General features: G+C 54.1%; 1 protein-coding gene across 4 annotated transcripts; it reads left to right on the top strand.

Moving 5' to 3' along the window:
• Window positions 1-7,405: 7,405 nt before the first annotated feature.
• AIFM2 (apoptosis inducing factor mitochondria associated 2) lies at window positions 7,406-23,933 on the top strand. 4 transcript variants are annotated; one of them, XM_047702625.1, is made up of 10 exons: window positions 7,406-7,542; window positions 15,221-15,411; window positions 15,799-15,914; window positions 16,801-16,920; window positions 17,656-17,748; window positions 19,387-19,495; window positions 20,650-20,802; window positions 21,934-22,134; window positions 22,282-22,456; window positions 23,699-23,933. In XM_047702625.1, exons 2-9 carry the CDS (start codon window positions 15,234-15,236, stop codon window positions 22,431-22,433), a joined length of 1,122 nt encoding a protein of 373 aa, XP_047558581.1. In that variant the 5' UTR covers window positions 7,406-7,542; window positions 15,221-15,233; the 3' UTR covers window positions 22,434-22,456; window positions 23,699-23,933. The 4 variants fall into 4 exon arrangements, with proteins under 4 accessions (XP_047558581.1, XP_047558584.1, XP_047558583.1 ...); XM_047702628.1 differs by having other exon boundaries at window positions 23,667-23,933; XM_047702627.1 differs by having other exon boundaries at window positions 23,645-23,933.
• The last annotated feature ends 66 nt before the right edge of the window (window positions 23,934-23,999 follow it).

Here is a 23,999-nt window from a genome sequence, read left to right as displayed (position 1 = left end):
CTCTGCTTCTATATATCAGGTTCTTTTTTCTTCTTCTTTGTTGCAAAAGTTGAATTGGGAAGAGGAAACCACCAGGCACAGAAATACACCTTTTCTGTCCTGCTTTCTTGGCGGGGCTGTGAGCACGGGGGATACTCTGATGCCAGATGGGCCTGGCCTCAGGCCATGGTGCCAGTCAGCACTGTTTGGGGCTCACAGCCCCCAGAAGGTGGCGGTCTTGGCCGGGCAGTAAGGGCTTCCAGAGCAGCCAGGATGCATCCAGGCCTGTACTAGGCCCTGAGGGTGGGTTGGGGAGTTCAAGGTATGAAAGAGACCATGGCAGCCCCAAGGAGCTAAGACCAGCCTTGCAAGTCAAGAACATGTACTGCATATCTAGGGTCCTGCACATGTTCCCCCTCAAGAAATGACTGTGAGGTCATTGACAGGTTGAATGCCATTGTGGGGGTGGTGACTGGGGGACTAACTCTAAGCCAAGAGAATCGCCGGGAATACTTTGTTTCCAGCATCTGCCTGTTGAGTGTCAACTGGACAATGAAAACTCCTGCGATGGTTGTTCTCTTCACAGCTTCAGAATGGTCCAGAGGCCAAAGTTAGCTTGAGAGAAACCCCATAGTAAAGTAGTGGCAGCAGGAGGTGAGGGCTGGGGGCTGACTTAGCTGGGGGTGGGAGGGGAACATTCCTTCCAGTGGGTATCAAGGAGCTCGGCATTCTGGGGAGACTGGTGTGTCAGCCCATTAGTGTGATGGGCTGTGTCCTAGGGCTTTAGGGAGAGGGGATCAGGTAAGGTCTCCTGAAGGTGTCTTAGGAGCTGAACGCTGAGAGGAGAGTAGGTCTTCACGTGATGGCCTGGACACAGGCAGGTTGTTCCAGTTGGAGAGCAGCAGGAACTGGGACAAGGAAGTGTGAGCCGTGTGTGTTCTGGGCAGTGCTAAGTGGAGGGGAATTCGAAAGGAGCAGGATGGTGGGCTGGGGAACCAGCTCCATGGGGCCAGGTCAGGGAGAAGATGGCTGAAGCAGAACAGGTGGGCATGGAGAAGACCAAGTGATGGGACAGGAGCTGGGACAACACCGAGAGAGAAAGGGGAGATGCGCCTGCGTTTCTGACGAGGACAGTAATACAGCTGATGAGTTTGGGGGCAAGATGTTTCCTCGGGGTGTGTAGGACCTCAAGTGGAAAAGTGGGCTGTTGAGTAAGTAGATGAGTCGGGATAAAGCAGGATCCCCCCACCCCAGCTCAGCAGCTCAGACAATAGAAGTTTATGTGGGGTCGAAAGTAGCACATTGGACCAGCCAGGAAGGGAAGGGGCCCTCTGGTGCAGGGGTGGTCAAGGGACTTGAGACTCCTTCCCTCTGGTCCCGCAGAGTCCTCTGCCATGGCCTCTCCAACTGGCGGGTGGATGGGGGAAGAGACAGATCTAGTCCTGCTTCTTTTTCTTCTACTTTTCTTTTCTTTCTTTCTTTTTTTTTTTTTTAAGATTTTATTTATTGCGGTGCCCTTGCTGGCTCAGTGGGTTAAAGCCTCTGCCTTCGGCTCGGGTCATGATCCCAGGGTCCTGGGATCGAGCCCCGCATCGGGCTCTCTGTTCAGCAGGGAGCCTGCTTCCCTCTCTCTCTCTGCCTGCCTCTCTGCCTACTTGTGATCTCTGTCAAATAAATAAAATCTTAAAAAAAAAAAGATTTTATTTATTTATTTGAGCGAGAAAGAGTATGCGCCCTGGGGAGGAGCAGAGGGAGAGGGAGAAGCAGACTCCTCTGAGCAGGGAGCCTGATGCGGGACGCGATCCCAAGACCCTGAGATCATGACCCGAGCCCAAGGCAGATGGTTCACCAACTGAGCCACCCAGGCGCCCCAATTCCTGATGCTTTAAAAAAAAAAAAAAATTTTATTTTGAAAAAATTTAACGTGCAGAAAGGGTTGCAAGAATTCCTGGACGCCCTTCACCTAGACACCCCGTTCCACTTTTGCAAATGCCCTGTGATGTTCTTTGTAATAAAAAGGTCTGATTTGGGATAATGAGTTACATCCACTCACCATGGCTTTGATTCCCCCCTTTGCCTGGAGCACTTCCTCACTCTTTCCTGAGTCTGATACCCTTGATCTTCCTAAAGGAAACAGAGAATGTGCCTGAGCCTGAGTCTGTCCAAGCTTCCTCCTGATCAGATTCAGGATATGCCTCTTTGGTGGGGAGATCACATTAGTGATGTCGTCTTATTGTGACCTACAATGTATGTGGCATATATTTGTGCTATTACAGATGATAATGTTGGTCATTTGAGTAAGACAGCACCTGTGAGTTTTCTCTGACCTAAAGGTTTTTTCCCCTCTCTTTGTAATTAATAACTATTTTGTGTGGAATCACTTTAAGTGTGATATAAATCCGCTGTTCTTTACCCCACTTTCACCCATGATGTTTATCACCCATTTATGTCTGTTGGCTTGATAACCTTAATCATTACAAAATGGTCGTTCTTTATTTTCACTATTCCTCCAACATTATTAGTGGGCTTTCCCTTCCATTTGTTTAATTGTACCTGTTTGGACTCATGGATTCATATTTTCTTCTATGGATTATAATCTATTGTTGTCATTATGTATTTCGATGCTGAAGTTGTCTGTTGCTTTTGTCTATGTGTTTTGAGGCTGAAATTGTCTGTTGGCTGGTGGGAGCTCCTTCAACTAGCTTCTCTGTTCCTTCTTTTGGCATCTTCCCATCGTTCTTTGAGCACCGCCTTCCAAACAAAAATGTGCTGGGCTTGCCTTGTACTTTCCCTGGAGCCAGACATTTCTCCAGGGTTCTGACTACCGGAAAATGGTGTTTAGAAGCCAAGATCTAGGTAAAAGGTGTGCTTATGGTTCTGAGGTGTTGCTGCTTCTGGGGTAGACCCTCCATCTGTATGTTTCAGTCTCTGTATATGGTAAGCCTTGAGTTATCACCAAGAGTACCGATTTGTATTAAATGCCACAAGGTTCCTTCTTGCTCTCCCCTATTCCTATGTGTTCTCCCTCCTGTCGGTGAGAAATACAGGTACTTGCTTGCTCCATTCCTTGCATGTGGTCGATCTTCTGACCCCCTTGGGTTGCCTCTGCCCATGCTCTGATGCTCTTCTCATATGGACCACCATTACTGCTCCCCACAAATCTACCCACTGATTTTTTTTTTCCTACTTCACTGGTGATGTAGGAAAGACATTAGGGATCAAAGCCAACAGCTAAGAAAGAATTCTTGAGACATCTTTGGTACAAAAAGGTGGTTTTATTACAGCACGGGGACAGGACCTATGGGCAGAAAAAGCTGCACTGGGGTCATGAGGAGTGGCCCATTATAGACTTTCAAGTTGGGAGGGGGTTAGAGATAGCATGAGTCTCTAAGGAATTTGGAAGCAAGGTTTCCAGGACCTTGAGGGGGCTAGCTATTGTTGGGAAAAAGTCACTTATTACCGTTTAATAAAACCTGAGTCATGAAACCCTTCAGATGTGTATCAGTGGGCCAATTCCCTGGGTGAGGGGAGGGAGTGATTGCCAACACATATCTTGGTAGTTTAGAGGTAAAGGAAATTTTTAAAGGAAACTTTATATGTTAAAGTAGACTTACAGGATCGGTGGGGGGTGAGGGTTCGGGATAGGATTGTCTTTTGCCCTCAGCAAAGTATTAAGATCGAGGCAGTTGAGTCCCTAGAGGAATGTCACTCTGCTTATTGGCTGTTGGGAGCTCCTTCAAACTAGCTTCTCTGTTCCTTCTTTTGGCATCTTCCCATTGTTTTTGGAGCACCGCCTTCCATGGGCTATAGGTAGGAAGGAAATTTAATATTTTTCTTCGGCCCTTTGTTCCCACATCAATTAGGAAGAGGGAAGGAAGCCACCTTTGCTTCTTAACTGCTTCTGACCAGAAGTGATGCGTCTCATTACTGTTCACTGTCCTCAGTGAGAACTTGGTCCCACCCAGAAGCAAGAGACAGGGTGGGAAATGTCCCTGGCTGGGCAGAAGCTCCCCGGCAGGACCCCCACACCATAGAAGGACCCTGCCAAACTGGGTCTCATTTTAGTGCTGCCTTAGGAACAAAGACTCACTTCTACCTGAATAAAAATAGGTTTAGTCTTCAGAACCTTGTGGACAGGTGCCAGAAACCTCGTCAACCTGGGGAGGCTCTAGGGGCCGCTAGGGATACGTGAGGACCCGGCATCCTCTCTGCTTTGTTCCCCCTCTTCCGGCCTCTTCCGCACGCAGGGTCTGTCCTTCGTTGTAAGCACAGTTTGTATTTGGCCATCCAGACCTTTCTGGCCATTCTCTCCAGGCCCTTTGATCTCCAGCTCTCCTTATCACACACCCCGTTTTCAAAATTCCCTCCATAAATGCCCAAGAGACCAGATGTCTGATTGGACCCATCATCTTCTCGGGTCTTGCTATGGCTGGGTTCCTGGGCCAGGGAGCAGGGCGGTGGTGGGGCAGAGAAGCCCTGCACGCTGTCTGCGTGCACACGAGACTGAGTGCGGGCTCAGTGAAGGGCCTGGGGCTGCCAGTGTTGACAGGACAGAGGCAGAGCTCGAGCCTGCCAGGGGGCCAAGAAGAGACAAGCAGAGGCGCAGGAAGAAAATCAGGGAGGCTAAGACCTAGCTTACCAGCATCCCTTGTACTCCTGGGTATGTGCTAGACTGCGTTTCCTGGCCCCTCTCACGGTGGGTGTGTCCATGAGTTCCAGCTCACAGAATGAGAGCAGGAGGGAGGCATACCACTTCCAGACCTGCCTATAACAACCTCTTCGCTCTCACCCCCTCCCCTTGATGGGAATGGAGATGACTCCTAAAAGAGGTCAGAAGCCACTTGTTAAAGATGGCCTCTGACTGGCTGGTTCCAGGATGACTGTGAGTGAAGCAGGGGGCAGCTTCACGAACCTGTCCACTGGCCTGGTACTGACACCCAGCAAGAAATGCCCTTCTGTTGAATTTGAGCCATTCAGTTCGGGGGTCCAGATGGCCCAGCAGTAGAATTCTACCCTTGCGAATACAGTCTTTCCCTAGCTGAAAGCACTATAACCAAAGCACATTCTGGGGGAGAGAAGAGGAAACAGGGAGATTCCCCCTGTCCTTTGAGGCTTATACATTTCACTGAAAATACAGGAGCAAAAGGAAAGTACTTATCAGGCTCGTCAGAGTTAAGGGTTGCCTCTTCCTCAAGTGGCGGTCCTGCCTCTCTTTCACCTGCTCCCCGAATTGACCCTAGGACCTTGGAGCTCCTCCCAGCCATGGGACCTAGCAGTAAAACCACCTGTTATCTGTCAGAAAGTATGGGCTCATCGTGGCTGAGAGCCAGCGACACTTCCTTCTCTTAGGTTCCATGATGTTAAACAATCTGCACGCGGTTCCTACACATCATTAAAGGTCCATAAGACTGCCAGGGTTTCGACATTCAAACCATACCTTCCTAACTAGCTCTGACCCTTGCAAATTCAAAGACAAAAGTCTTCCTTTAGGCAGGGAGCCCTGATTTTCAGTTTCACAGCTCTGGGCCCCGTTGGATGGGAAGAGAGGAGTGGTGTGGGGTAAGTGGCCTGGGGAATTGCGTATGGGGATTTTTTTTTTTTTTTTTTGGAATGATGAAATGCCCTGGAGTTAGTGGTGAATGGTTGCACAGTGTAACACCACTGAATTGTATACTTAAAAGGGGGAGTTTTATGGTATGTGACTTATCCCTTAATCTAAAAAAATCATTCATTTTTTCAACGTGTGGGGGCGATGCCAGATGCCGGGGATCCACAGTCCAGCAAAGCAAGGTCTCTGTCCCCCAAAAGCAGGTCAAATGTGCTTATTGCCCTCCTTAGCATCAGAGTTTAAACCTCAGCCCTACTTTTCTCTAGGGGTGTCAGGAGGCAAAAGAGGAGATTAAAAGCTATTTGGAAGTTTGCAAAGCCTAGGACAAGTGCAAGGCTTGGGGCATCCACACTGTAGCTCTCGGGTGGTTCCTCGAAGGCCAGCATTAGGATGGGCAGGGCAATGAGCCCTCTGTGTGTTTGCTTTTCTGTGGCCCCAGGGGCTGAGAGAAAGAGGTAGAGACTCCCATACCTCTGATTGAATCTCCTTCTTCAGCCCAAATTCAGGGGGCAGGGTGCCAGCCGGGATAGAAGAGAGGCAAGGAGTCCAAGGAAGCGGAAGGGGCAGCACACAACCTGGGCTGTATGGACTAATAATGTGTGTAGGGCACTCACGGGAGGACACCAGCTTCCCTCCAGCTCGGGATGGTTCTAGGCACCAACGTCTTCTAGGTCGCATCGATCACAACCCTCCCCATACCGGGGTATACCAGGGGATACAAGGTCCTTGCCCAGAGCTTTTGGAAAAGGCACAGAACAGTTCAGACTGCTAATGTGAATATTCCTGAATACCAGGAAGATGGAGGGCAGTATCAGAAAGAGCACTGGCCTGGGAGCCCAGATGTTGCCAACATACTGTGTAGCCTTGGGCAGACTGTCTGCCCACATAAAACACCTATAAGAAATGGCTGCTGTGTGTGTATTGCTGCTGTGAGCCAGGCACCCAGCTAAACACTTCACACAGATGAACTCGTTGGATCTGTTCCACAACTCTTAGGGTAGGTGCTAATATTTGTATTAAATAGAGGAAGGTGGCTCATCCATCACCAAACTGTCTATATCCTATCTCCAGGTTAGAGCTTGCGCTGGTCTGTTTCTCTCCGGATCCCAGTCAAGCTCCTTGGTCTCCAGGACTGCCCTCCTAACTAGTTCCCCAATTTCAGGCATCCCGGCCACTCCCCTATTCTTTCCTTACAGACATAAGTCAGATCTGTCACTCTTCTGCACTCTTTACAGTGGCATCCCACCGCCCTGGGGATGACACAGCCAATCTCCATCCGGGCCTTGGCGGGGGGTGGGGGGGGGGCGCGGTGCTGCGCACCCTGTCCACGCGGGGCCACTCTGTCCCGTGGCGGCCTCTGCAGCAGCCCCCTCTCAGCTCTCTGTCCTGCCTCTGGGTCTTTGCACGCTCATCCTTGGAGAGAGGCCTTGGGACGCTTCCTTTGCCCGTCTTTGGTACTGCGGTTAGCGATACAGGTTTTGTGTGTTTACCCCGGACTGTCAGCTCAGCGGAAGGTGGACACCATGCCTGTTTGATTCTCCATCCTGCCCGCCCCCCCAACCCGCCCCGGGTTTACAGCGGGTGCGAGTTTACAGGGTGCCCCGTGCGCGGTCTCCGGATTGGGATTTACGATGGTGCAGCAGAGGCTGGTGATCCGCTGCCGAGGTGGCTCCGCCAGTGCCCGGGAGGCCGAAGTGTCCCCCGCGCACTCTGGGGGCGGTCTCCGGGGGTGAGGGCAGGCGCGTGCCAAGCCACGCCCATGCCCGGCGGGAGGAGCCCGGAGCACTAGGCTACACGGGAGCGGCCGGGGCCGGGGCGGGGGCGGGGACGGGGGTGGCCCGGCGGGGTGGCGCACGGGGCGGGCTCTCGGGGCCCCGCGTCCCCGAGCCGCTCAGCCCTACACATTCCTGGAGGAGGCTCGCGGGGCCTGGAATACGCGGCGGACGGCGTTGGAGGTCGGTGCCGCGGCATTGGGGCCCTGGTGGGGAGGGCGATCGTGCGGGGTAACCGGGCCCAGGCCTGCCTCAGCCCAGTTCCCCCAGCACGCGAAAATTGGGAGGTTTAGTCCCGGGGAGGGTAGGGCAAACTCGACCCCTCGAAACATCCGCCCCTCGAAACTTCCGCGAAGTTTTCCCGGGGAAGACGGGCGGCCCCTCCCTCACGCTTCCCCGGCCCCCGGGAAGGCTCGAGAATCACCCCTGGGTGAAAAGCAGTGTTATCAGGCAGGAGGAAAGCCTCCGTCTCTGGGGGGCAATACCTGGGCTTACCCGAGTGCCGACCGACTCCAGCGTGCGCTAGGAGGTCCGCTTCTCTCCCGGTGCAGCCCAGGTTCCGCGGCGACAAAGGCCATTGGTCCTGAACTAACTCTGGTGGGGCTGGGAAGGCCAGGAAGCCTGAAATTCACCCGGAGCTGCTACTAGTGGGTGATGTGGGGCGCTTTCCTCCCCATCCCACCCAGTAAACACACCCGCCTTTCCCCTCCAGGGAGAGCCCTTCTGTCAGGGTGGGGACGGGAGAGGCCCTGGGGAGCTGAGGATCCCTCAGATGGACCGGCGCAGGGCAGAGGGTCAGGTTGGGATGGGCCTTTCAGGTATGGCGGCTAGCTGTACCTTGTGTTTAAAGGCCAGCAGGTGAAACAGGGAAATATGTAAAATATCAGGGAGGCCTGCTCAGGTCAGTGTGTGTAAGTGTGTGTGTCCACACTAGCACCCCAAACTCTCAGACTCCCTTGTTCTCACCCTGTGCCTAGAGAGGAGCCTCCAAGGAGCGCTGGGCCGAAGCCAGCTTCTGGAGGGCTTCCATGCCAGGGGAGGAGACCTGGGCCTGGTCTCCTTCAGGGCTACCGAGGGGTTACTGGGTGGAGCTGGGCTCCAGCTGGGTCTTCGGCCCTGAAATGAGGAAGCCAGGATCCAGACACAGGCGGGGAACAGACTGTCAGTCTGGGTGTTGAGGGAACCACAAAGTGACTTGCCCCCAGCAGGGTGTCCAAGTTTCCTGGCCTTGGTTTTCCCTATGAATATGTATGTGCCACCTGAATGAGCCTGTCTGCCCAGAGCTGCCCTCTCCTGGGGCCTGACAGGACAGCTCCCCCTTCAGACTTTACCTTCTTTCAGAAGTCCCTCTCTTTTGGGTTATATTCAGTGTGCATCTCCTGGGGGGCTGGCCATAAAATGCCAACTCTCAGCCTGCCCCCCTCTTCCCTGACCGTGAGGGTGGCTGCCTGAGAGGGGATACTCAGGGTGAGCCACACTCCAGCGGCCCCCTCATTCAGACGGCCACTTGGAAGCATGGCTGAAATCTACCCTTGGGGTGACGGGGATGACTCAGAAAACTGTGTGTTTTATTTGTAATCTCTGCGAAGCAATGCTGGGGTCATGTCCTCGCTTTGGTCAGAGCCCGCGTGGCTCTTGTGTCTTCTGAGGCAGGACCTCTGAGCAGCTTTGGCATAAATGTAACTTCCTAGCTTCTCAGTAGGTTCCTAGCAGGCTCTTGTTTGCATGACTGGAGAAGAATCCTCCTGGAGTCAGGCTGGTGTTCTTGGCAGAGAAAAGAGGATTTACCGAGAAAATACTAGCGTAAACCAGATTTTGTGTGTGTGTGTGTGTGTGTGTGTGTGTGTGTGTGTATTGGAGGGGTTGGCAAAGGTAAAATTCCTCTAGGAGTTGTGGACAATTAGGGTTTGTTCTCTTCTTGGACCTGCCTTTATGCTAACATTCCCGAGTCTAGACTGATGTAGTTGATTCTCCGGGGTCTCTCTCCCCCTCGGCTTGATGTTTGGTTCAAAACTGGATGGTGGGTCTGGCAGTTCCTGAAAGAGTTAAATCTAGAGTTACCAAACTCTACCAAACAACCAAGCAATCCCACGCCTAGGTGTATATACTCAAGAGAACTGGAAACAAATGTCTGCACAAAAACTTGGACACAAATGTTGACAGCAGCACTATTCATAGCAGACAAAAGGTGGGGACAACCCCATGTCCCTCAACTGACCAATGGAGAAACAAAATGTGGGGGCTCCTGGGTGGCTCAGTCCTTAAGTGTCTGCTTTCAGCTCAGGTCACTGTCCCAGGGTCCTGGGATCAAGCCCTGCATCAGGGTCCCTGCTCAGCGGGAAGCCTGCTTCTCCCTCTCCCACTCCCTCTGCTTGTGTTTCCTCTCTCGCTGTGTCTCTCTCTGCCAAATAAATAAATAAATCTTAAAAAGCAAAATGAAACAAAACATGGTATCTCCATATGATGGAATGTTAGCCACAAGAAGGAAGGAATCCTCATAATATGCTGTAGTTCGGATGACTCTTGGAAACATTATGCTAAGGGAAGGAGGCCAGACACAAAAGGTAGGGAGCAGGTGAATCTATAGAAACAGAAAGATGAGTTCTTGCCAGCGGCTGGAGGGAGAAGGGCATGGGGAGTTATTGCTACTGGAGAAGAGGTTATTTGGGTGAGTGAGGAACATATTCTGGGATTAGATTGTGGTGATGTTTGCACAACTTTATGAATGTACTAGAAACTGCTGGACTGTGTACTTTAAACTAGTGGAATATAGGAGTGTCTCAATTTATAAAAATAGATGTTAGGAGGCCTGCCCTGTTTTTAAACCTTTATTATTTCTACCAAAATGACATATTTAGTTAATTTTCAGGCAATATAAAAAAAGAAAAAGAAAAAGTCTCAAAGAGGAAAGTAAAAATATCACCTAGTGACCTCTATTAGCATTTTGGTTTGGAACTCAGTTCCAGTCAGAGTGTTGAGGGTTGAACTTGGACAAATTATTAAACTGGTTTCTAAGATGGGGACAGAAATCCACAGCTGCTGGGTACAGAGGTACAGATAAAAACACAATGAATGCTAGCCGACGGAGTCATCACGTTTCTGTGCACAGCGGGTTAGGCTTTTTTTTTTTTTTTTTTTTTTAAGATTTTCTTTATTTATTTGCGGGAGAGAACATGAACAGTGGGAGAAGCAGAGGGAGAGGGAGAAGCCGATTCCCCACCAAGCAGGGAGTTCGATGTGGGGTTCGATCCTGGGACTCCGAGATCATGACCTGAGGAGAAGGCAGACGCTTAACCTACTGAGCCACCCAGGTGCGCCTAGTGGGATGAGGCTTACATGCTGTTACTAGACTTTTTCGTAGACACCTTTTCCCCGCGCTGAGACTTGATGCTTTTAGAGTGGTTTTAGTTTCACAGCAAAGCAGAGGGGAGGGCACCGCGATTTCCCGGGTGCCCCCGCCCCCGCACAGCCCCAGCTTCTCCCGCCGGCAGCCTCACTCATCAGGGTGGCACAGTTGTTACCATTGATGAACCTCCGAGGACGGAGTCATCCGAAGACCGTAGTTTACATCGGGGTTCACGGTTGGCCTCGTACGTTCTATGGGTGTGGGGTTGTCATGGACAAAATTTTCATGTAAAAAAATCACCCATTCTGAAAACGGACGGCTCCAGGATATTCCATCGTGGGGGTGTATAATAGAGGTGTCTGTCACGCATGGAGGTTCGATTGGCTGTGGCATCCCCTGCTGATCGAGGCTATTCGAATGGCACTACTGTTAGCTTGGAGCGTAGGACTCAACGTCATCCATAGCCCACGTGCTTTTTGACCGCCTTTAGGGTGTGTAGCTGGAACGCAGGTCTGTGGCTTAAGCCCACGGATTCGGTGTCCCCAGAGTAGTTGTGACCTCGCAGAGTCTAACTATCCTCAGGGCCAGGCATGACTTGACACTGGAAGAGCCAATGGAGCATTGGTGTGTCCTAGAGCCTTGGGCAGGGGAGGCTGCTGAGGAGGAAGGGTGGAATGGGCTGGAGAGCTGCCAGCCCCCATCTTCCAAGTGGGGTGCCAGAGGCCAGTAGGGGAGAGGGACAGATTCCAGGAGAGGCCTCAGGCAGCCTGGAGTGTAAAAGCCCTTCCCCTAGCCCTGGCCTAGCTATGGCAGCCCCTTAGGGGCCTGGCTCTGCCCTCAGGCCCCAGGCCCTCCACTGGGAGTCCGGAGAAGCAGTCTGCTTTCATGGAGGGGTTATCTAGGCCAAGGTAGCCCTTTGGGGAAGCCAGCTGATGACCCTTGGGGGCTGAGGGAGCAGGGGTTCAAGACCTTTGGCCAACCCACTGTCCATCAGGCCTAGGCTGGGGTCCTTGGGCTTTCCTCCCTGGGTGCTCACAGCCTGGATGTAGGCTTGAGAATGGCCCTGGCAGTGTAACATGTGTCTGGTGGGACCTCCCCACCTTGTTCCCCGAACTTCTACCCCCTCCCTTCTTGCCCCTGGACTTTGTGGGCTAAGCTTTGCCTTCGGTGGTGAAGGCCACTGGCTCCACTGTTTTTCAGGGCTCCTCCTTGAGCTGTCCTGGGTGGTCTGGTGTGACCTGACCCAGGCTGGACCCCATCTCCCCAGCGTGCTGTGTATCGTCTCTAGTGCCCGTGTCCAGCCAGCTGGGAAACCGAGTTCTCTGGGTTCTCCCCAACCTCCTTTCAGGCTGCTGGCCCCAAGAGCAGGCTGGCACGGAGCGGGCTGTGTTGGAGGGGGCTGGTGATGCAGCTCTTCCTTAGCCCTCCGCATTCACAGGCTCTGCTCAGCTCCTGGGATCCTCTACTGACCTCTGGCTGGGTCCCTGGGCTCTCTTGGGTCCCCGCCCCAGAAAGTATTCTCATTCTGGCCCAGTTGGCAGGTTCAGCCTGATGAACACTCAGGGGACCAGCTCTGGATGACCTTTTTGAAGGCCTGGAGCAGTGAAAATGGCAGTGCCTGCTGGAGACTTCTCTTGGTAATGGCGCTGCTGAGGACTCAGTTTTCTCATCTGTAAAATGGGTGGAATGTACAATGTCTCAGTGCATTGGGGACCATTTAGCCAAGGAGAAACAGAGTTAAATCTCTTCTAATTTCCTGTGCCAAATCCCCCTCCCCCATGCCCAGGTTCTCTCTCCCCCAGGGGAGAAAGGAAGCAGCAGGCATTTGAATACCAATGAGAGCAGAGCCTAGAGGTCCATAAGCTGCCTCTCTAAGTGTGGGAAGATCTAGGGGCCATCTTGCGGGGGTCACCATGTCCTGGAAACTTAGGTGTGCAAGGCTATCTCAGGGCATCACCTCCCATTACAGGGGGTAAATGGGGGCCCAGAGAGGGGAGGGATTTGTCCCAGGCCACACAGATGATGCAAAACAGAGTTGTGGCCTTCCCCTTTCCTGTAGTGCTGCCTGAGAGGATCCCAGATGACCTGGAACACGCTTCCGCATTGAGCCTTCGAGCAGCTTGCTGTCTGTCCTTCAAGGTTGACCTTCAAGGTTGAGTTCAATTTCTGGGGTGCCTGGGTGGCTCAGTTGGTTAAGTGTCTGCCTTTGGCTCGGGTCATAATCCCAGACTCCTGGGATCGAGCCCCAAGGTGGTCTCCCTGCTCAGCAAGAGGTGTGCTTATCCCTCTCCCTCTCTGCTCTCTCCCTCTCCTTTCTCTCCATTGTTTTCTTTCTCTCTCTTGTTCTCTGTCAAATAAATAAATAAAATCTTTAAAAAAAAAAAGAAATGTTGGGGTGCCTGGGTGGCTTAGTGGGTTAAGCTTCTGCCTTCGGCTCAGGTCATGATCTGGGGGTCCTGGGATCAAGCCCCACGCTGGGCTCTATGCCTGTGGGGAGCTTGCTTCCCCCGCTCTCTGCTGGCTTCTCTGCCTACTTGTGATCCGTCTGTCTCTGTCAGATGAATAAATAAAATCTGTAAAAAAATTTAAAAAAATGTTTAAGCTCAATTTCTTATTTCCTTGCCTTCCCCCCTCCACATCCCACCCCCCACAGCCTTGAACTTCCCCTCCCTGAAGCCCACAGCAGCTGTTGGCTTCTCTTGCTGCTTTCTGCTGCTGCTTCTTTTTAAGACTTTATTTATTTATTTGACAGAGAGAGAGAGAGCACGCGCTCCTAAGCAGGGGGAGCAACAGGCAGAGGAAGAGGGAGAAACAGGCTCCCAGGCTGAGCAGGGAGCCCAGTGTAGGGCTCCATCCAGGACCCCAGGATCATGACCTGAGCCAAAGGCAGACACTTCACCGACTGAGCCACTCAGGTGCCTCCCCTTGCTGCTTTCTGTGCAGGGGAGACTTTGTTTCTTTCCTTAGCATTGCTCTCCAGCAGAGAGCAATCCCTGCCTCTCCGTGGAGCCTGGCACAGGCTGGGAGGAGGTTTGATGGCCGGTTGCCCTTGAGCTGTCCTCTCCCCACAGGATGCTCTCAGCATCTCAGCCCCTCAGACAGCTGGGCTCCCACCCTAGCGAGCCCTGAGGCCTGTACCACGACTGCCCTTCTCTGGGGCTAAGCTGGCCTGGGGACAGGGCCCCTAGCTGCAGCCCCAAGCTGGCCCCTCTGCCCTCCCTGGAGGCAGAGTCTGGAACACTCTGCCTGGATGACCCAGGCCCTCAGGAGGCTGAGCCCCCTGGGCAGCGCCCTAGGCTGGCTAGGAGAGCCCCGGCAAACTGCTATCTCTTTCCTTTGGGCTTGGCGGTTCAGTGTCTAGTGACCTAGCCCAATGCTGTCCTCTGCCTCAGATATCCTCCAGTGTCCAATTCGGTGCCAGGCAATGGTCCTTGAATTTTTGCTTCTTAGGGGTTTAACCAAAGTTGGTTCTCAGTTTGCCATGAACTGGTCAGGCTGCCCCGGTCCCTGTGTGAGTGTGAGCCTGGGGCACCCTTGGCCTGCAGATCTGGCTTCTGCCCTCTGCAGATGCTCTCACGGGTGACCGCTCCCCTGTCATGGGCATCAGGCAGGACTCTGTACCCCACGCCCTCTGACCGGAGCCTCCACGGTCAGCGCATGTCCCCTACCCTCTTTCTTACCGCAGACGTCTCCTCCTGTCTCCTCTTGGGGGGATGTGGCTCAGCCAGCCGTCTTGGTGCACACCCGCTGTCCCAGGAACGCTCAGGAGAATGACCTGCCCACTGCAGGCCCCTTTTCCCCACCCTCCTGTCCTGACCTCCATCGTACCACATCCTGTTTTGTGGGTTGATGGGCATAACCTGCTAATTGATCTACTTCGACTTGGGGCTCAAGGTGGTGGCCTGTGAGCCGGGCAGAGTCTGGCGTCTGCCCGTGCGGCACTTAGAGAAGTGTGGTCAGTTTCCTTACCGTGCCTGCCAGTTCCCTCTTGTTATTCTGCGTCTGCCCTCATCGGCCTCACCCACCTGGCCCCACGAAGTCTGCAAGTCCTGCCTTTATAAGGGCAAAACAAATGCACAACGATTTGTTTAATGTGTGCAAAAAGGAATATTGTAGGTGCGCAGAGCATCTCTGGAGGGATTCGTGGACACTCGGTAATTGCGGATGCCGCCGAGAAGGGAACTGGTGGTTGGGGAATGGGACGGAATTAGGGTACACCTGTTCCTGTGGAATTTAACCCACATGTTACAAAATTGGAATTTTGTTAATAGACAGTTATATAATTTAAAAAGTTCAAGTCATGGGGCACCTGCCTGGCTCGGTCAGTAGAGCAGGTGACTCTTGACCTTAGGGTTGTGGGTTCAAGCCCCAAGTTGGGTGTAGAGTTTACAAAAAATAAAAATAAGGAATAAATTAAAAGATCAAGTCTTGGCATTTGAGGCCTTCTTGCTGTGCCCCCCCCCACAGCCTTTGAGCCCCCTGACTCTGATGTGGTCTCTCCTTCTATCCCAGCAGTGCCTGGTTCGAGATGGGTTCCCAGGTGTCCATGGACGTGGGAGCCGTGCGTGTGGTGATCGTGGGTGGGGGCTTTGGTGGGATTGCTGCTGCCAGCCAGCTGCAGACTCTGAACATCCCCTTCGTGCTGGTGGACATGAAGGACTCCTTCCACCACAACGTGGCAGCCCTGCGGGCCTCCGTGGAAAGTGGTAATGGACTCTTTTCTGGGGCTTTCTTTGTCAGAGTGGTCTTATCACCACTGTGGGTTTAGGGGTGGCTTTGCCACTTAGGGCAAGGCCTAAATTCCACCTTTACAGAAATTCTGGAGATTCTTGAGGTCCCTGGCCTTAAGCAGCTACCATATCAAGGCTGTAGAAGTAGGAGCTTCAGCTTCCCTGAGGACCCGGCCCTCGTGGCCCAGGGGCCTCGAGGCCCAAGTGGCTGTTTCCGGTGAGGGGCGCGGGCGGGGGTTCCCCCGAATACCACTGGCTCAGCTCTTTGGCCAAGGACACCCCTCAAGAAAGGTTTTGAGTGCTTCTAGCTTCCCGTGGGCAGCCCAGTTTCACCCTCTGACCTCCTCTGTGCCCATTCCCCAGGGTTTGCCAAAAAGACATTCATCTCCTACTCTGTGACATTTAAGGAGAACTTCCGGCAGGGGCTGGTGGTGGAGATAGACCTGCAGAATCAGACAGTGCTGCTCGAGGACGGCGAGGTGAGCACGGTGGGGGCCAACCCGACCCCTCTGCTGGCTTCAGGGGGTCCCCAGGGCTCCGCAGCTGCCTCTTGGAGGGGACCCAGGTGGTCTCAAGGCTGGAGAGCCCTCGATGGCCCCTACGTGGTGCCGGCCAGGTAGCAGATTCCTCATAAGCAAAGGCCTGGCCCCAACAGACTTTCCCCGAGCCATTCCTGTATGCCCGGTACTGTCTTAAGCCTTATGTGGTCTCATTTTGTGCCCACCATGACTCCGTGGGGAGTGGTGTAGCTTCTCTTTATGAGGAGGGTAAGTGGCCCAAGATCCCACAGCTGGTAAGACACTTGGCCAGGATATGAACCCAGGCAGTTTCACCCCAGAGTCTACACTGAAAGCTGGTGTCCCAGACCAGGTCCTGGTTCGGCTGGCCTGTGGGGCCATCCTGGCTGTGTGGGATCAAAGGGCAGGTGGACACATGATACCACATCCCCCGGATTGGGAGGCCCTCACTCATCCCTGCATTCCCCAGCCCTGGGAAGAGCCCGGAGCCTGGTGTGGCCCTGCAGTGACAGAGACAATAGGGGAGCTGCCATATGTTGTGGGAAGGGCCACCTCCAGCCTGGTCCTAGGGGCACCAATTTCTGTCCTCGGTGACTTTGTGCGAATCAGTCTTCCTTGAATTTATTCCCAGCAGGACGCGCAGCTGTTCCCTTCGGTATTGGCCGGGTTCTAGTGCTTCTCCTTGGCCTGCTCAGTGTGATGGTTTCACTCCTTTCAGAGGAGGATGGCCGCAGTGTGCCCAGGTCTCTCCCGCCCGGTGCTCCTTGCCTGGTGGGCCCGATCATGGGCAGAAGCCCGGGCCTGCCCTCACCTCCTTTCTCCACCCCCTCCCCACCCCCTGCTCCAGGCTCTGCCCTTCTCACATCTTATCCTGGCCACTGGCAGCACCGGGCTCTTTCCAGGCAAGTTTAACAAGGTTTCCAGCCGGGAGGCTGCTATCCAGGCCTACGAGGACATGGTGAAGCAGGTGAGCTACCTGTGGGCCAGGTGGGGCCGTGAGGGTCAGGCGGGGCCCTGGGGGAGGGGAACCACTGTGGGGATGCATGGGGCAGCAGCAAAGAGCCCCCGGGTGCAGCCGTGAAGATGGAGAGTTAGTGGGAAGATCCCAGACTCCCTGGCAGAGACCTTTGTCCCTCACCGAAGTCCGGATAGGAGTACCCTTGACCTCACGCAGTGGCTGGTGTATCCCTGCCATGTCTCCCTTGGGGTCCCGTTTGCACAAGGCTTTGTATTTTACAGAGCAGGTGTGGGTCCGTGACCTCAGGTGGTTTTCCCTGAGGGGTGGGCAGGGTCTGGCCTGACTGAAAGACAAGGGACAGAGCCCCACAGAAGGATCCCAAGGCGAGTGCGACTATGTGACTGTGGCTGGGTCCTGCCCTCCCTGCCACGCTTCTTAGATGCCTGGGGAGCCTCTCTTGGCCCATCATAAACAGATGTAGATGTGGAGGTTAGGGTCCTGGCTGTGAGCTCAGACAGACCTGGGTCGTGGTCCTCTGGATGGTGGGTGGGGGTGCTGCCTGCCTCGTGGGGCCAAGCAAGAACCATGCGAGGACATGCGGGGAGACACCCGGCACGACCTGGCTCTGAGGAAGCACGTTTGGACCCCAAATTTGGACTCTTCTTTGGTCGGGGAGCCGCCAGCCTGGCCGAACCCCTGGCAGGCTGGGTCTGAGGGCGTGTTTCCTCCTTCCTTCCCCTCCAGGTCCAGCGCTCCCAGTCGGTGGTGGTGGTGGGAGGCGGTTCTGCTGGCGTGGAAATGGCAGCCGAGGTTAAAACCGAATTCCCCGAGAAAAAGGTAGGCACGCGGCCTTGCCTTTGGGCTCTCTGCATGGCGTGCAAGGAGCTGGGGGACTGACTCGGGGCCTGGGCCGTGGCACTCCATGACCCCAGGCCCCGCTCTCTGCAGTGGGGTGTCCCCTGATGTCCTGTTCTGCTGGCAGTGTGTCCTGGGGAGCCAGGGCATGTCCTCCTTCAGGGAGGGGGCCTGTGAGCCAGTCCAGCTAGGGCCAGTGAGCCTAGCAGACTGTGAGCTCTCATGTCCCCTGCTGTGTTCAGCCTCTTGAGACATAAATGTAGACTTTGATTCCCTCTCTTTGGTGGCAGCTGGCCTGCTCAGAGACACCCGAGGGCGGCGTTTTGTCTGGGGCAAGCAGCAGCTGGTCTTCAAGTGACGAAAGCCTTTGCCCTTGAGTAGCTGCACGGCTGCCATGCTGTCCCCTCACTGCCCGTGCTGGGGAAGGAGTGGCCAGCGCCCCTGGCAGGAGTGCCCTTTAAAATGATGGGGGGCGGCAGGAGGACCTGCCTGGAACCCTGGAAAGAAAGACCTGCAGGATGTAGAGGCTCGGCCCAGGGCCCAGTGACGAGCGGTCATTACAGGTCCTTGAAGCAAGAGCTTGCTCAGCTGACGCCAGCCCGGCTTCTCAGAGCCACGTGGCTGCTGCTTCCTCCCGAGGGAAAGGCAGGTTGGCTTTGAAAAGATCCATATGGGCTAATTGAATTATGTAGCTGTTCTCTGACAAATTATTGGACCTTATTATGAGTGATTGATGTGAAAGGGTTTTAATTTTGATTTATGGGGTAAAGACAAGGCTGAAGTAGTCGTCACTCGTCAGGGGGCGGATACAAGTAACAGTACCCACCCCTTTATTCAGGACTCAGTGCGTACTGAGTTATGTGCTTACCGCACGGTTTCTCAGTCCATTGTCACAATTTCCTGAGGGTGGGCCTGGATCCCTGTTTGACGGACTCTTCGGGAGGCGTCCGAGTGAGCGTCTGAGATGAGGCTTCCACTCAGGCCATCTGGTTTTATTTTTATTTATTTCTTTTTTTCTTAAAATTTATTTATTTATTTATTTGACAGAGATCACAAGTAGGCAGAGTGGCAGGCGGGGCAGGGGCGGGGAGCAGGCTCCCCGCTGAGCAGAGAGCCCGATGTGTGGCTCGATCCCAGGACCCTGGGACCATGACTTAAGCTGAAGGCAGAGGCCTTAACCCACTGAGCCACCCAGGCGCCCCGCCCACCTAGTTTTAAAGCCCGAGCTTCAAGCACCGTCCCAGGCTGCCCCTGCCTCCCCAGGCTGGCCCGCAGCGAGTAGCCGTGCCTGGAAGGGCGGGCATCGGGCCTGGCTGTTGTGTAAATGCCGACCTGCCCGACAGCCAGGGTGTCCATGGCTTACACGTAGGCTGTAAATAATTTCCCCGTGGCCCTGAGGTGGGTGGGGGTGGGGAATGGAGCCCTGGCGCCTTCTGGAAGAGTTTTAGACTAGATGTGGGCTCGCGCCCAGCCGCCTTCCCTGGTTCCGGCCTTGGGCAGTTGACTTCTCTGCGGGTGCCGAGGTGGGGAGGGAGACAGGCTGGCGTGGACGTTGGTAAGCCTCTTCCTGCGAGCCTGAGACTCAGCTGCTCCTTCTCCACCCCGTGGTCTCCTGTCCAGGTCACTCTCATCCACGCCCAGGTGGCCCTTGCCGACAAGGAGCTCCTGCCCTGTGTTCGGCAGGAAGCGAAGGAGATCCTGCTGCAGAAAGGCGTTCAGCTGCTGCTGAGTATGTGCGAGGCCCCCTCCTGCTCGCCCTCTCCCCCGCCCACCGCCCCAGCTCCATGGCCCCCTGGGTCCCGGGGTTGGGCATTTGAGCCTTGCTGGCCTGCTGTGGGCTGTGTCTGCCCAAGGACTGGGCAGAGGCCCCGGTGCTCACAGGACTCCTGGGTCACAGGGGTAGCCCCGGCCTGGCTTCTCCAGGATTTGACCTGAATTATGGTGTCTCTGTGGTACAATGTGTTTTTTTTTTTTTTTTTTTGGCGTGTGTTTTTCTTTGGTTTATATTCAGAAGGTGGTGAGGAGTGTGAGCTTTGTCGAGGCCGGAAGGAGGGGGAGAGCACCAAACAGCTTGTTTAGAGACTGGGGCCCTGACCCTGGCACGGTGACTGGCGCACTTCATGGGGTTCAGCCTCTGTGCGTTCTGCAGGGAGGGGTGACGTTTCTGCTCTGGGCAGACCCCTTCCAGCTCCTGGTCTCCTTGCACTGGGCTGCCCACTAGTGTCACCACCTTTCCTCTGAGGCAGCGTAGAGTGTAGGCGAGCTTCTGGACTTTTCTCTTCTTCCTTTTTTTTTTTTTTTAAAGATTTTATTTATTTATTTATTTATTTATTTATTTATTTATTTATTTATTTATCAGAGAGAGAGAGAGAGGGAGAGCACGAGCAGGCAGTGGCAGGCAGAGGCAGAGAAGCAGGCTCCCTGCTGAGGAAGGAGCCCGATGCGGGACTTGATCCCAGGATTCTGGGATCGTGACCTGAGTCTAAGGCAGCGGCTTAACCGGCTGAGCCACCTCTTGGTCCCTCTTCTGGACTTTCTTGCTCACACCTTAGTGGGTGGTGCACCTGGAGCGCCTCCCTGCCTGGTGAGGATGGCGTGGCTGGCTGACGTTCCAGGAGGCGTGCTTGAGGTCTTCCTCCAACAGCTTTCCCCAGAACTTCTTGGGAAATTCAGCCTCACTTTCCCACACTGCTTTTGGGAACTTTCCTGCCTTTGGATCCTCTGGGGTGGCCGGATGTCCACCTTGTGCCTCTTGGGGGCAGCAGGGTGGACTGGCAGAAGGGCTTGCAGGAAGGTGGGAGCCAAAGGATCTCTTAGTGGGCCCCGGCCTTGATGCCGTGCCCACCCCCTGCCGGCCTCCCGCTCACGGATCCCACTTGACAGGTGAGCGCGTGAGCAACCTGGAGGATTTGCCTCTGAACGAGTATCGGGAGTGCATCCAGGTGCGCACGGACAAAGGCACAGAGGTGGCCACCAACTTGGTGATCGTCTGCAACGGTATTAAGATCAACAGCTCGGCCTACCACAGTTCGTTCGGTAAGCAGGAGCCGGGGCCCACTGCCTGGGCCACCGCCCCACTGTCCGGCTATGGCAGCCCCTGCAGGTCTCTCCCCCGGCATCAGTGTCGCCCCGCCTCCCTTCCCCTCTCCCCCAGCAGCTCAGGTCTCTTCTGAATGGTGACATCAAACTTTAAATTCAGGCTTGGGTCCACTCTCCCGGTGCCTTCCTCCACTATGGCCCTGACTTAGGCCAAAGTGGCGAAAGTGACCGATCTTTCAAAGTCGGAGCCCGCCCCCTCGTGGTGAGAGCTGGGAACAGGTTTCAGGGGGAAGGAAAGATCCACCGTTTCATTTTCTGTGAACATGGAGGGGAGGCAATTCCTGGGTCAGGCCTTTGCCTATTTATTCACAGGTGTGCTGTTCTCCCCAGACCCTGATCCAAACGTGGAATGACATTCTGGGGAGTAGAGGAAATAATGCAGCCTCAGGCTCAGTAGTGAACTCCCCAGCTAACTGGAGGCTGGGGGAGGTGGTGTCCTGGCCTTCGTGTGTGAGCTGGAGACTCTGTGACTCTTCCTCGGGCCCCAGGATTGCCGTGTCCCCAGGCTGCTCCCATTTACTTCGTAGCACCCTTCCTGGACAGGGAAGTCCTGTTTGGGTCCTGCGGGAAAGAACTGGCCAGTCCCAGCAGAAGGAAACTGGTCCAGGCCACGTGTGGGGTACGGGATTGAGGGCCTGTAATGGACAGAGATCCCAGCATTTTACACCCATTTGTCATAATATTTTCCAAAAGTAATTCTTTTAGGTCCCTTAAAAAGAAAAGTTTATCATTTACTAGAGTCCTGAATTTACTTAAAAAGTCTGGTCCATGTTCAAGGGGAAATTTAAGACTTGGCTGAGCTGCCACGTTGTCATTGTGAGTCATTGTCAGTTGTGGTAATTTATAATCACACAGGTTGTGTAAAACAACCTCTCTGCTGTCTCTCTGACCAGCTTCCCTCCTGGAATAGTAACCTTGACTTTGCAAGAAGAGTTCTGAGATGGGTCTTGAGGCAGAACTAAATCAAAGATGTGCCTTTGGAGGGGGGCTTAGCCGGCACCAGAGGGCCCTCTTCTTGGTGTTCTAGTGGCCGCATAACAAGGTTTCCGGGTTACCTTTGCCCGGCAGAGAGTCACCTGGCCAGCAACGGCGCTCTGCGAGTGAACGAGCATCTCCAGGTGGAAGGCTGCAGCCGCGTCTACGCCATTGGCGACTGTGCCGATGTGAAGGAGCCCAAGATGGCCTATCACGCCGGCCTCCATGCCAGCGTGGCTGTGGCCAACATTGTCAACTCCATGAAACAGAGGCCCCTTAAGGCCTACAAGCCAGGTAAGGAAGCTGCACGTACCTCAGAGACTCGCCCATCTTCCTAAAAGTCTTATACAGTTCCTAGTCCTCAGATGGGAGGCCCCAGGAACTGCAGGCCCATGGATGGTGAGCGGGGGTCTGGTTTACCCACCCGTGTCTGCTCCACAGGGGCACTGACGTTCCTTCTGGCCATGGGGAGAAACGATGGTGTGGGCCAGATCAGTGGCTTCTACGTTGGGCGACTCATGGTTCGGCTGGCCAAGAGCCGGGATCTGTTCGTCTCCTCCAGCTGGAAGACCATGCGGCAGTCTCCACCTTGAGCTGGAGCAGGGTGGGAGACGAGGTACTGCTGGGGTTGGGGGTGGGGGATGGGGGACAGATTGCTCGCTAAGTGCTATCCACTTGACGAATGCCGAAGGGTAGATGCCCTTTTCCTGGAGTAAGATGCCGGGGATGTACTGATCAGACACAACTTACAGAAAGCCAAAACTGGGAGAGGGAGCAAGTGAGCCATTGGAAAAAAGACACTCTCTAGAGGATTCTTTCCGGGTTTGGAGAGGTCTGCTTGCCTTTGTGCTGGCTGAGGGGTTCACTTGGTCCTGGCGAGAGGTATAGCTGGCTTTTTCTTCCCCAGGCTCCTTGCATGGGCACATGTGCTGGGACTCAGGGCTCTCAGAGCAGGAGAGAGCAGGGTCTCCTGGTGGCTGGCATCCTGTTAGGGCAGGAAGAGGAGTCTGCATGGTGACACCAGCTATGGAAGGGGAGCTGGGGTAGACATAGCCTGCACCCCAAGCCTCTCCCGTCGCATCCTGGGTAGGGAAGCCGGTGCATTCTGCGATACCCAGGTTGTTAAGAGGAGCCTAATTTCAAAGTATTAGTCCCTATGGTCTTTCATATTCACAAAACTTTCTATATTTCCTTTTCTAAGTTCTGATTATACACCTTAGGTTACATTTAAGAAGAAAAAATTAGATAAACTGCCCTCCCGTTTAGCCCATCCTAACGGAGAGTGAGTTCTTAACAAAGCTAGTGGGTTGAGATGGAAGCCTGGCCGGCCAGCTGAGGAGAAGCAGCTGAGCTAACGGGACCCTTGGGTGGGCTGCCGTTGGGCTCACATTCAGAGAGCAGAGTGGGACTTGCAGGTGAACCCCTGTGTGCTTCTAGGCTACTCAGTGGATTCTGTAGGGGACAAAATTCCTGCTGATGCTGGGGCAGGGGACCCTGTGGGAACCTCTGGGGTTCTGTACTTCTGGTTTCCTGGCTAACCCCAGTGACACTTGTGGGGGTCCTGCCTGCCACTGGCTGTGTTAAGGTACATAAATGACTCCTGTATCGGGGAGAGGACTTCAATTAGAGGGAGTCTCTTCTGGAAGACAGAGGTTAAATCCCCAGAGTGGAAGTGGTCGCTGATTTCATCTGCATAAATGTAGGCCCTGCTCATTTTTGATGGTGGCTTCTGGGTCCTTGGCCAGAGTCCTGAAGACACAGCCTATGGGGGTTCTCAGTCCTCCCTGCCTGGGCTGTGGCCCAGGTCAGTTCCATTTGTTCTCTAGGCCTACGTGAGACCTGTGCCTCTCTCCCGTAGGATGGCTGCCCACCGGAGGCTTCACCTAGGACTACCTTCCTGTGGACCAAGGCCAACCAGGCTCCTCTTGCCCAGACCAGTCCGTGCTGTCTGCCCTGGGGTCTGGCAGGGTGGGCGTCTCAGCCTGTGAGTGACAGGCCTGTTCTATTTATAACATTTTACAAGTGTCCACCCATGGGGACACAGTTTTCTAAACTGAGGAAAATGTTGCAATAAAAGATTATGTTGTAAGAAAGACACTGGATCTTCTTTTTTTTTTTTTTTTCTTCCTTTCATTTTCTTTTTCTTTAAAAACAAAATA

This window comes from Lutra lutra, chromosome 14 (assembly GCF_902655055.1).
Source record: "Lutra lutra chromosome 14, mLutLut1.2, whole genome shotgun sequence".
Lineage (NCBI taxonomy): Eukaryota > Metazoa > Chordata > Mammalia > Carnivora > Mustelidae > Lutra > Lutra lutra.
Note: the sequence above shows the minus strand (reverse complement) of the source record. Positions and strands in the feature narration are given on the sequence as shown.